This window comes from Clavelina lepadiformis, chromosome 6, assembly GCF_947623445.1.
Source record: "Clavelina lepadiformis chromosome 6, kaClaLepa1.1, whole genome shotgun sequence".
Classification (NCBI taxonomy): Eukaryota; Metazoa; Chordata; class Ascidiacea; order Aplousobranchia; family Clavelinidae; genus Clavelina; species Clavelina lepadiformis.
Genome location: NC_135245.1, coordinates 8,652,929 through 8,665,927, shown reverse-complemented (window position 1 = coordinate 8,665,927; position 12,999 = coordinate 8,652,929). Strand labels below are relative to the sequence as shown.

At 34.9% G+C, this 12,999-nt stretch overlaps 1 protein-coding gene across 3 annotated transcripts in view; it reads left to right on the top strand.

Annotated features, from left to right (window-relative positions):
- Window positions 1-11,114: 11,114 nt before the first annotated feature.
- Window positions 11,115-12,999, top strand: part of LOC143461541 (meiosis regulator and mRNA stability factor 1-like) — a 53,505-nt gene continuing 51,620 nt past the window's right edge. The window contains exons 1-2 of one of the 3 annotated variants that reach the window (XM_076959276.1): window positions 11,115-11,306; window positions 11,426-11,600. In XM_076959276.1, the coding sequence (XP_076815391.1) occupies window positions 11,257-11,306; window positions 11,426-11,600 (225 nt within the window). In that variant the 5' untranslated portion in view covers window positions 11,115-11,256. Of the gene's footprint in view, window positions 11,307-11,425; window positions 11,601-12,999 lie in introns of those variants that run through there. The other 2 variants (XM_076959277.1, XM_076959278.1) reach the window with 2 other exon arrangements.

The window sequence follows — 12,999 nt, the reverse complement described above, 5'->3', positions numbered from 1 at the left end:
ACAGAAGTGGAGCAACACCATTTTGGAGCAAAATTGGTGGCTAAAATCCTCAGCAGCATGCATGTGTGGAGCAGTTTTCCAGAACGCGGACTATATACTATTTGACTGTGCAATCTTTTGCCCTCCCAACACCGCGCAAAGTGTTACAGTTCTGAACAAGGAGATAAAAAGCTGGCTCCAACATCTGGCCGAGTACATAGGCCTAGGCCTATGATAAGCTTATACTCACGCATAAGTTTGCACCAAGCCTTTCCCCTACAAAATTTGGAAATGACCATTGCGACACCGTTCAACACTATAAAAAACAAACAAACATGTAAACTTTACTAGGCATAACTTTAGTCTAGCTATAGGCTAGCCTAGAAGGAATTGCAGAAAACTCAGCAAGAAATGAATGACGACGTGTTCAATATTCCAATTCGGCGAACCGCGGTAAACGCATGTCAGGTTACTGACTATATCGTTAAAACCTTAATTAAATATATATGCATGATGACCCAAATGGGGGGACAGGTTTTGGATGGGGGACAAGTTCTGGCATTTCACCGGCAAGTCATTTCCTTTTAATTAGAGCTGAGCTAGTACTGTTAACTAAATAACCCTGCCCCAGCCACCATACCAATTATATCCTTGGCCTACACTATTGGCCCTACAACTTAGATACCTACCATAAGATACTAACGACATGCCGTGCGGAAACGAGTGGTTTAAAGTACAGGAAGGATACCGGTAGGCCTACCATTTGATAAGTATAACGATTTCTGACGTCATATGGCGAACACTTTTTGCTGACAAATTTTACCAAATTGCTTTGAATTGGTTAAAAACCGAAAATAACGTATATCGTTCTTTATCAGAAAGTATTGAACATCTTCTTATGCGGTCAAATTAAGTCTAGTCCTAGCCAACGTCTTCCGTCAACTGCTGTTAAAAGGCGCGAAAATAAAATCAAACAAACCAAAAGGGAATTCAATTATGTGTTGTCTATCTTTGTTCATATTACTGTATTAAAATCTCTTGTTAAATACAGTACTTTAGACATTCCAACTCTGTTATTTAATTATTTATTAAATTGCTTTCTTTAAATTTTAAATAATGACTTTTATTTCTTCCAGTTCCTTTATTATTTGTGAATGTAAGTTCTTTTACGTAAGTTCATTTGAAGGAGAAGCAACTATTAAATTACTCAAGATAACTTTTGACTTATCATTTAGCTTTTCCCTAATCTGTGTAATTACTTTGAGATTTGCATGTTTTACAGCTTAGATTTTACAACAGTAGGTACTCTGTTGAGAATTTTTGAACCAACACTAATAAAAATTTTAACTTTATCATAGCCATTTTTAAGAAAACTTCTGTAGCGGCCGTTGGGTGTTTCTTCGTTGGTCGCTGGTTAGCGCTCTCGGTATACTCCCCGCACGTGTTAATTTCCTCACTGCACGTGAGTCAGCAGTCAGCAACCAAACAACGTACCAGCGCTAACCTTCGCCATACTTCCACCAATTATTTTCTTTCTTTCAAATCGAATATCTCGTTATGATATCATCTTTTATAGTTAATCTATATAATTCTACGGACGAGCCTCAGGAAGGAGAATATGAGAAGTTACTCTTTCATATAAACAAAGTTATTATATCGGTCTTTGATTGAAAATCGAATACTGTCAATTTGACTTACGATATATTTTTGATTAACACATAAACATTTTGTCTAGGTTCAACTTGAATTCAATAACCAGGATGACCATTTGGACTAACAGTAAGTAACAAATTGCTTGATATTGCGGCGGTCGTGATAATAACTTAATTGCAATAATTTATATAATTGGCATTCTAAATAAGCATTCTGTGTGTCTCCAGTTGAATTCAATTCAATTGAATATTTGAAAAAGTATTTTTCGTAGTTAAATCCGTAATCAAACAATGAGTTCCCAAACCGACGCTCTGACATGGTTTCAAGTGTTTCAAGTAGCATTGTATTGTATCGTGTGTAACGTAGATGGTACTTGTGATGAAAAGTGTATGACGTATGATAATACATGTGACATGTTATACGTGTCATGGTTAAACTAGCATGGCTGTCGCCTATTGGTTGGATACAGCGGTGTAAAAACTAAGGTTTGGTTAAAATCGTCTTCTCCTTCTTGTCTTTTCTCATAGTATCAGTTTTACCTTCTGGACTATTCATTATTGAATTGAAGTTATAGCTTTATTTGAATGTGAAAGGATGATGAAAATGTTTCTGATGTGATACAACAATATTTCGGACAATATAACAATTACACTTTCTGAATGTGGTGCTGATTTAAAGAAACGATTAGAGAAATCAGGCGATTAGGATGGCGATGTTGATTGTTTTAAAGTTGGCCTTAAGCCAAAGGTTTCTAGTATTTCTTTTAGAACTCCTGGACTATTTGTCTTTGACTTCATTGCGTATGCTGTCTCTAATTGTTTCTTTCAGCCAGCACAACATTCATAAAATCTAAATTGTTATATTGTCCAAGATATAGTCGTAGTCAAATTAGAAACAATTTCATCACCATTTCACATTCAAATAGAGCTATCACTTGAATTCAATAATGAATAATCCAGAAGGTAAACTGATCAGAGGAGAAGACTGATTTTAACCAAGTCTAAGTTTTTATGCCACTGAATCCAGCCAATCAGCGACAGACATGTTACTTGCCATGCTACGTGTAACATATCATATCTAACATTATTTTATGTCACCTAAGCTTTTCAACAAAGTACCATCAAACTTTACGCCGTGAAACACACTGCTACTTGAAACACTTCCGCTCTTAATACGTATCACCATAGCTCCTGACAATTAATTTAAATCCTCTCTGTATTTTTTGAAAGTAATTATTTGTTTGTCAATCATATCTGCATCAACACCACGCTTTCTTCTTTCTTGTAATTTTCTAAACGTTTATTCATTCCTAGAGTTCTATTTTTTAATTCAGTTATATATTTGGTCCACCCTCGATAACTTTAAGCATGTCTATTTCGAAATTGTCATTTAATAGTAATTGTGTTTCATCATCACTGAAAATTTTCTCAAATTTTACAGTATAAGTTGATTTTGGTTTACCCTTATGGCGGATATCATCCGTACTCATAGAGCCTTTGGCAGCCGTAGTGCGCTTTGCGCCATCGGAGGTAAAAGCTGTTAAAATAGCACTTTGTAAGCTTTTACTGAGATTGTTTTATCTTGCAGCTGTTTTCTTTTGAGCTTATTCTATCGATTTAATAATAATAGGACTAAATATTTCTGAAGCAGATTCTTGTAATTGTTGTTTATATAGTTTGAATTTTATTCTGTATTCTTTCTTTTAAAATTTTTCTATTACTAATATTATCTATAATAAGATTGTCTTTCGTTTTTAATTCTTCTTCGTTTACAAAATGCATATTTTATAATATAGAAGATAAAAGTACAAATATTTTATACTATAAGCATTTTAATACCTAAGTATACGGACAAAGTCCGCACTACGTGTACCAAAGAAGCTATGCGTACTGAAGGCACTATGTGTAAAAATTGTCAAAGCATTTTTTATAAACTAAAATTTATGCCTAGCTGTTTTATCCAACAATATAAAATCGTATGGTTTTTCAATTGATTCATGATAACTTCATTCTTATTCGTTTCTTGTCATATCTTTAGCATGGTCCTCAGTTATGGGTCGGATATCTTTATTGTGTAAATTTCATAAAAATATAAAACTATTATCATTTCTTTTGATATATTTCGGAGTATATAAAAACATGACTGTGTGTGATAATTACAATTGCAATTTCTATTGCTGGAAAGGAAAAAATATTCTTTTAAAGTAATTTATTCATGTTCCTAGTATCCAGTTTTATATCATCAAAAAGTAGTATCTTTTGTTTGTCATTAAGTTTTTAAGGTTTAATAAATCTAGTTTGTTGTAGATTTGTTCTCTCAAAAATTTATATCGAAAAGTTTTGAAAACACAACAAACAAAGAACCTTGTTCAAGTAGTGCTTTAGAAAATTTTCAAAAGCCCATTAATCAAAAAGGTTTAACTGGGATATGTTGCCGTGAAACCGTGACTAAGGTTGGCTGCATGAACAAGGCATGTTTACAAAAAACCAAAAAATTTATATTTATTTTGTTCTGAATTCATAGTATAAACAGAACATTTTTCAAAATTGAACCGTTTCAAAATCATATTTCTTAACAAATTAGTCTTTCTTGAACCTGTTGTACCAACTAAGTTATAATATAATGAAAATCTGGCAAAAGATAGTGAGGCTTAATTTGTCATCATCGCTTAAGTATTGGTCAAAATTAATTATATTCATTTATTATAGAAACAGATAAAAGATGAATATCTCAAAGTTTAGAACACCTTCTGAAAATGGTTTTACTCAAACTATAGTCATAGGAATTGAAATGTGTCAAAATCTGGAGATATTGTGCAAGGAAACCTTGACTTAAATGGTCATAGGTTTGAAAATGTACCTAACCGTAAGGGTCAAACTGATGGGATTAATAAAAGATTCTTGCAAAGTTTTTTTAAATGATTTTTTTTACATTTTGATGTGAATCCTGTATATAGTTCAAGATTAGCCTAACTGTTATAGTTCGACAAAATGATAATTAATCGATTTATATCAATAAGTCCTTTTTAATTAGGAAGGTGTGATATTGTTGGTTTAACCTCTATTTTTACTTTTGCAGATTCATCATTTGAAATAAAGCCCTTCAATGATACCAAAATTCGAATTTAATTAGGAGATTCCTTAATTCTAAAAAGAGTTTTTAATTCAACAGATAATGAAACTGCTGCAAACAAAAAATATGCTGATAGTTCAATAGACGTCTTATACGCAAAAATTGAGGAATATGCCACACAACTTGCTAAAAGCGTTTCACATGTTATGAAGCATTTAGGCGACACTTTTCAAAATTTAACATGTGAAATTCATTTACAATTTGCAAGGAGTTCATAAAATTGTTAATTTTATGAATTGCACCAAGAATGTATGTTTATTCTATACCGCAACCTGCTCATAGTATGTATAGAACTACATTTTCATCAGAAATAGACATGGATACGAACTTAACAGACCGTATCAAAAGTAGGCTACCGCTAGTCGTCTCGATAATTTCGTGGTTTTGACGTGAACTGTTAAAAATCGTGCAATTTTACTTTAGCATTATGGCCCATAATGCAAATGTTGAACGCATTTTTTCTTTGATGCAGCCACAATGGTGCAAAGAAACAGACAGCCTATTAGTTAGATCAGTTTCAAGCACCTTGACGGTTGTATATAGTTTCAATGATATTTCGTGTAAACCATTTCACGATCTCGTTAATAATGATCATTCCTTATTGGCAAAAGTTAAGGGAACCGCAAAGTATTCAAGGGCTGAATCTGAAAATAAATTTGATTTGTTGTTTTTATGTCTGTTTTTGTAACTTTTGCTTTGCTTTGTTTTTGTAACTTTTGCCTGCAACTACCAAGGAAATGTAAAACATCATCAAACTCAAACATAACAATTCTACTTTCGTTTTACTTGCCGTCGAAAAAATGTCCTCTTTTTGGGTGCTGAAAATATGGTCGGCCTACATAGTCCGACAAAAAATTGTTAAACTGCATGATTTGGACATAACGCAATAAAATTAAAATGAATTGGTAACAAAATTTATGTTTTATTAAAATTAAGGAAAAGCGAATGCAATTTCTTTTCAATATCTTCAATTTTATCTTATTAATGTGAAGGATAGTGTTGCTTTATGCTATATAGTGTTTGCGGCATCGATACTTGAGTTCGTGGTGGCTTTCGAAACTTTATGACAAATATTAATTCGTTTGTGTATTACTTGTGTGAAGTATTACACAATAAACTCATCTGTCATAAAGACCGCGTATGCTGGCGGTAATGGCTAGAATATGAGCGAGGACGATGGATGGTTGATAACTTATTTTTCTTCTGCTTCGTTGATATGAGTTCGCATTTCTCAAACGGCGTGACTATGCTGCTAGTTGCTTTAATTCTGTCTATACAAATTAATAAATAATAAAGTTCCCATTTTTTATTATAAGACACAAATGTTTTCACCTCCGGGCAAAGCTTACTGAATGTTACATTGCGCTTGGTAAAAAGTGAGAACGGTAAAAAAGAAAGATTGCACACATTACATCTGTAGTGGCTTGGGAGCCATAACCAATACCAATATATCATTCGTGGGAAAGTATTCGCCAGTTGGTTATTGAAATGTTGTTTGTTGATGAAACTGCAATTGTCGCTTAATATTTGGAAACTTGCACTAAATAACTTTATGTGAAAGCGCCGTTTAGTACGTTACCAGGTGATTTCATAGCATCCGAGTTTAAACTGTGTATAATTCCCATTGCCAACGTTTAGTTTATCGTTTGCGATTCTGACCTATTTGTGTATATTTTGTTGAATACTTCCGCTCACATCGCCCCGCTTTATAAACTCGTGCTAAAATGCGAGTAACCGCGCAGACAGAGATATCGAATCGTACGAACGTATTACGTCAGTCGTGTTAAAATGTAATTCGTTAGACTTGTTTTAATTGGTGAATGCTAAGTTTGTGCTTGTGTCATATTAATCGGAACCTGTACAGTTCCTACAATAAAGGATTGTTTTCTGATAAACTGTATCTGTTAATCGTAATAGCTTTCGGCTAGTAACAGTAGTAACACGTTAAGGTTAGAGATTTCTAACCGCACGCAACCACGGAGTCAGATCATTAATTCGGCAGGTAAATTAAGTCCAAATAGTATAAGATAAGCAGTGCCTCTGCACATCAGTATTTATATGTGGCACACCAGTTCAAGTGAGGTAATTTATCTGAACGTCATCAAGGAGAATTCAAGTCTAGTCAACAAGTGAATTGCAAGATCCCAAAATAAAATTTCAAGCATTTTGAAAAACAGCACATGACCCGTGACGTAACCGTCACACTGTTTAGGTGGCGTCTGGAACTGTCCTGCTGGTGGCGGCAGAATTTTGGGATTCCCCTTAATTTTTCTCATGGTTTTCCTTTCCCTTCATTCCTTTTTACATAATACATATGGAGTGTCATTTTATGAGTCTTGTGGATAATGTAAGGATGTTTTTGACGGGGTAAAGTTGAGTCACCACGTCAATTCCTTGTCGAAAATATAGTTTTATAAACAGGAAGGTTGTGTATTAGACGTTATTAATTGTACCTGCAGCACGTTTCACTCTGTTGAAAGTAAGGCCAGACTGCATCAAAGTGATATGGTATGTTGGCAGCCAGACTGCAGAGTATATGGCAAGACCATACTGGAGATTTTCTGAAACGGCATTGCAAGCTGGTGTCTAAAAAAAAAATAGAAAAAACGCAGACACTAACTTTTGCTCCGACTAATACTGCAAAATTACTGTTTAAAACCGATATCTATAAAAAAACGGGGAACCTGATTTTTTCCCTTAATTCTATCATATTGGTTCGTACTTTGCCGCCTGCACAACAACCGGGCCGCCATGGGTCATGATTCAATGTGTACACCAGTTTCTACCTAGCACACCGGCACATCCAAGATTTTGTCTAAAACTGCCGTACCCTGCAGACGCGTATACGAATTTCTTGGTGCGCTAAGAAGTACTTGGAAATTTTTTGCTGAGTTCTTATTTTACAGTGCTTTGAATCTTATGCAGTGGAATTTTCTGATATGCTCTCTAGGTACGTGGTCAGCGAAGAATGCGACTTTTAATGCGTAAGAGTTTGTGAATAATCTTGGGGGCGTTACTCAAGCTAATTTTGTTTGGCATGTAAAACAAAGTTTAAACTAACCAAGTAGAAGTAACTACAAACAAATTATTACTTTTAAACGTGCCGCTGATACCACACAAATTCATACGCATTTTAAATTGCATTGTACGTTGACCATGGAATGTGACTTTGTGTCCAAGTAGTCCTGCGTGTAGGATTCACACCGCTATAAATGAGAACTAGGCAACATTGCTTCAAAAACTTTTTAAATGCGTAAAGGGATTAATATGCACCTCACCTGAGTGAAATCTGTACAATACAATAGCCAAAACGCTTATAATTAAAAAAAAACAAAGTGGTGTGACATTTTCCATTGTTAAGTAAAGGTGATCAATTTTCTGGTGTGAAAATTTTTCTTTTTCACGCTTTTCTCGTACAACATACTCTGATAGTGGTCAACAAAACATTATTATTTTGTTGCCGGATGGTGCTGCTCTTAAGTTTTTTTGTGTTTTGTCTAAAAACTATGTAAACAACTAGAGCATGAGATATGGCTATCAATTCTTAAATCGGGATAGATATGGAATTACTGTAATCCTACTTCAGTCACCGAGCTTAGGATATATATTTTCCATCACATTACATTAAGAATGGTAATTGCGCCCTGCTAAAGCTATTATTCTGCGTTGACGTTTGTCATACTTAAAGGGAGAAATTTTGTTAAATAAGACCACGATAATGTAATCGGTAAGCCAGCACCGAATATGCTCAATATTGTCTAAAACCGTATAGCAGGGGTGGGCAACATACGGCCCGCGACGAGATTTTGAGCGGCCCGCAGACAGTTTCCGGTCTTACATGATAATGTGGCCTGCGGCCACATTCTGCCGCAATCCCTGTATTGCGTCACTGAATAAGTCCAAGTTTGCCAACCTGAGAAAGATAGCCATAAATCTACTTGTTCTGTTCGGGTCTACATACATTTATGAGCAAACATTTTCGACCATGAACATTAATAAGACAAAGCTGCGTTCCAATCTATTCAGGAATCCGGCCCGCCAAGTACTTCATTTTCTCATATCAGGCCCGCCGACCGAAGAAGTTGCCCGCCCCTGCCGTATAGGCTTTGCCAATTGCGACGGGTTGTCTACAAAATGTAACTGCAAAAGTATCGCATATTCATAGATGTTAATAGTTAGTGATAGAACTTCGCTTATTGTATTTCATTTCTGCAAATATTCAATACAGTACCACGCTTGTGGGTAGTTAAATTAGCTTGTGCCGAACTAGAGATTTTTAACTTGCCAATAGTTCACAGTGATACCGTGAATTACCATTATGGCGTCATATCGCATGTCGACAGTACAGACGAATTCAGTTTAATTGCATAATCCATTTTATCGCATAATGATTGTAAGTCCCAAACCATAGCCAACCATTTTTTAAGAAAATACTTTGGTTTATCACATGCCGGTTTATTGCATAATCCGGTTAATTGAATAGAAATCAAAGCTATTTATTCGATTAACCAAAATCGCTAGATTCAATTGACAGAATCAATTGTTGTGCTGCACGCTCTTAAAATGAAGCCACCAATTGCGCATTTGTTTTATTTTGATTTGTTAAACACCGCAGATTATTGTAAGTTGTAATTTCAATTGATAAAAGCAGGACCAAGCAAACAACCAAAGCGAAAAGATTTATCTTTGTCAGACAGGATGCTTGTTATTAAAGAACCTGAAAACATTCATTGAGTTGATTACGCCTAGCATAGTTGAAAACTCTTTAAACTATGCAAAGGGAAAACGTTGGATTTTATCAATAATGTCTTTTGTTTGGAGAAAATTTTCAAAGGCACAAGTGTAACCCCCCAGGAATGGATGCAATGGAAGTGTCACCTGTGCGCAGTTTCACTGGAATGTACACATTTCGGCTTACTCGATCTTTAAATTAATTGAAAATTGAGTGCACAGTAGTTCTGTCCAAGCCATTAAGTGCAGAATAACGCACCTTACGAATGGCACTGAAGCTCATGTAATACAGTGTTAAATGCCCACAATTGAACAACTATGACTGTGCTTTGTCACAACAACATTTTGTTGAATTTGTCGATATTGTGCTGCCAATATGTCATAATAAACCAGCGGATAGTGATAAATTCTCATAAATTCTCTTCCATTGTCAACTCCTTAATGTTAAGAACTCTCATCTTTATTATATACTTTTGAAGTTTGCTTCTTAATCAATTGAGCTCTTAATGCAACAGTAGTTTAAACAATCGGTCACATGACTCAACAAGTTAATGACGTCATCCATGACAGAAAAAATCTCGCCCCCTGAAAATATATTTTCTGACTAAGCCCCTGCAAGTGTGCAATAAATTTGCTTGAAATGTATCTCGGGTATGCATCTGCCACGAAATACAGACCGGCTTTGTGCAAGTCCCGACTGATACACTTGTTTTATTTGGTTAGCAAGTTTTACAGTTTACTGATTTTTTTGTATTGCCTGAATTTATAACTGTTCATCAGATCTTTTGAACAGCAGGAACAAGCATTTTTAATGCCATGCCAAAGGGCATTACAACGGTAGCGCCACTGGGTATTGAACACATGCCACGTATGTGTAAGACTGGCATACCAATATAGTGGTATCACAGAAGCAAACAGCTCTGCTCCCAAGATTTTTTGGCGCAAAACGACCAAACTTTTTTATCTTCATACCGATATATAGCCTACTAAATAAACAAACCTGCTTCAGTGTGTCCAGCAAAAACTTTCATACTCTGTAGTCTGTACTCAGGCCTGTGCGCAAGAGGTCCATCAATGTGCATGCCAAACTTTTTTATTTTCACGCCAATTTATAGTAAATAAACATAAACTGCTTGTTTGAACCCCAATTATAATAAATAAACAAGGAATTGAGCCTTCAGTGCACGCCATCATGGGAAAATGTGTGTCTTTGCATGTATGAAAAACTGCCATACTTTCCAGTCAGACTTGTAATTATACCTTAGTAATTCTGTTCATATTTGCTGTTAGTGGATTATTTTAAACTTTTCTTGAAATGCAAGGCAAAATTACTTTCCAAACTCACTGCAGATACCTCTCAAACATTTCATGTCATATACAAGGCTTACCAAGTAACATGAACTCATGTCAAGCAAAACAAATGTGTAAGATTTAAAGTGCTGTAAATTAGCTGAGAGTGCCCATGGCAAAATATGGTAAGCAAGTAGAAGCTGACATCACCCGTAAGGTAGAGAGCAGCACATCTTTTGGATAGGTGTCGTTTCATAAGGTTTATGCTATCAAAGAAATGGTATAATGTCATAGGTGATTGTCCCTTTCTTAGCAATACCTATTTCAATAAACAATGTCTTTCAACATTGCTTCAGATTTTGCTCACAGTTCCCTGTTGATTTAACAGTAGATGCCAGTTGCTTATACATTACGTTGTAACCAGTTCAACGATCAGATTTGATGTAATCTCATAATCAACATGCAAATTGAATGATATATGTACACTGTACACACATATCACATGAACACATTAACCTCAAGTAAGCGTACCCGTCAAAACTTTCGCTTACCTTAGCTTTGAAAAGTGTTTTAAGTACATCAAGCTTATATAATTAAAACTTATTTTATGTTGGAAATAATGCATTTTTTCATTCAATAGAGTATCAAGAATGGCTGCATATGAATCTGTTAAGCAAGCAGTGTTACCTAAAGAATCATTGGATATGTTAAAGAATTTTGAGTCTAATACTAACTTTTACAATGAAGCAGTCTTAAATGCATCACATTTTTCAATTCCTCTTTCTTCATGCATATCCTCCACTTGCCAACCTACGGTTAGTATATGCTGGAAAAACATACTCATACAATATTTATTGTGAAAACAAGTTTACTTAGGATAACTTTGGTGGTATTTAGCTTAGGATCGCTAAAGTAGAATTTTATTATTATCATTATCACAATAAACAAAAGGCACAGGCAAGAGTAAACAAGATATTTATACATACCGTAAACTGGGGGTAGTTTGCAGAGCAGTGGCAACTTTGCATACTTCTCAGATTTTTTGTTATTTTGAATATTTTCGTCATTAAACATAGAATAATGTCAAAAGAACTGTTTCATATTAATCTTACATATCTCTTTTTTCAGTTTTAGATATACTGTCTTTCCTTATCCATAATTAACTGAAATTGTCTAAAATTGTACATCGAAAACGTCTGTGCAGTGCAAGGTTAAAACATATGATTTAGATAATGATTTTTCGTAGAATGTTAGTTTATCCTATTGATAACACAAATACCGCTTTTGTAGCAGGATGGTACAAATTTCTGGCAAAATTATTTGTGTTACATTTATATGTCATAAATTTACATTTATAAATTTTTACAGGGGGTACTTTGCACAGCACATTTTATTAAAGATAGGCAGTTAGATTTGGAGAATGGGTAAGCAAAAAATTGTTTTAGATCAATTGGAGTTAGATTTACTCTGGAAGTAGAATTTAGCTTAGTATGTTATAGCATTTATGTTAGCTTAACAGGAAACAGAGCTTCGAATGTACAGGGTGAGGCAGAAAAACCTACCACATTTCAAACTAGGAAGAAGAGACAAAATTTATAAGCAATCAAAACATTCATTGTCTCATCTGAAAGTGAAAAGGTTACCATTTGATGTATTTATGTTTTAAAGATTACATCCAGTAGGTGGCGCACTCGAGATGTAGGTGGCGCCCCACGAGGCCTTCCAGGTGGCTTTCGCTTTAGTGCTGAACTTGTAGCTCTGAAATTTTTGACCCAGAGCATTACACATTTTCGATTGGGACCAGGATCGTTACGGTTTAGTTTGAAATTAGTCGTAAAATTTCTTAGCGTTTCAGTCACAGATTCCCCATTTCTAATGAAATCTTCCACAACAAATGCACGGTGTTCGCCAGTCCAGGCCATTTTACATACAGATACAAAATTTAAAAAATTTGCACAAAAATTACACTGGACGACATTTTTCAACTTTTTTATTATTTTTTTCAAACAATTAATTGAGTTTACCTAATTTGAATATGCTGATTCCGAATTTGCAGTCAGAATTCACCCATCACGTCACACTTTTTCGCAAAAACTGAATGAAAATTTTACTCAAAAACGGCTGTATTAAGGGCGCTTGTGCCCTATTACAGGTCAAGAGCTTCGTACGTGAAACGAAACACAGCCTACAAGGCGCTTAACTTACTCAATTGGA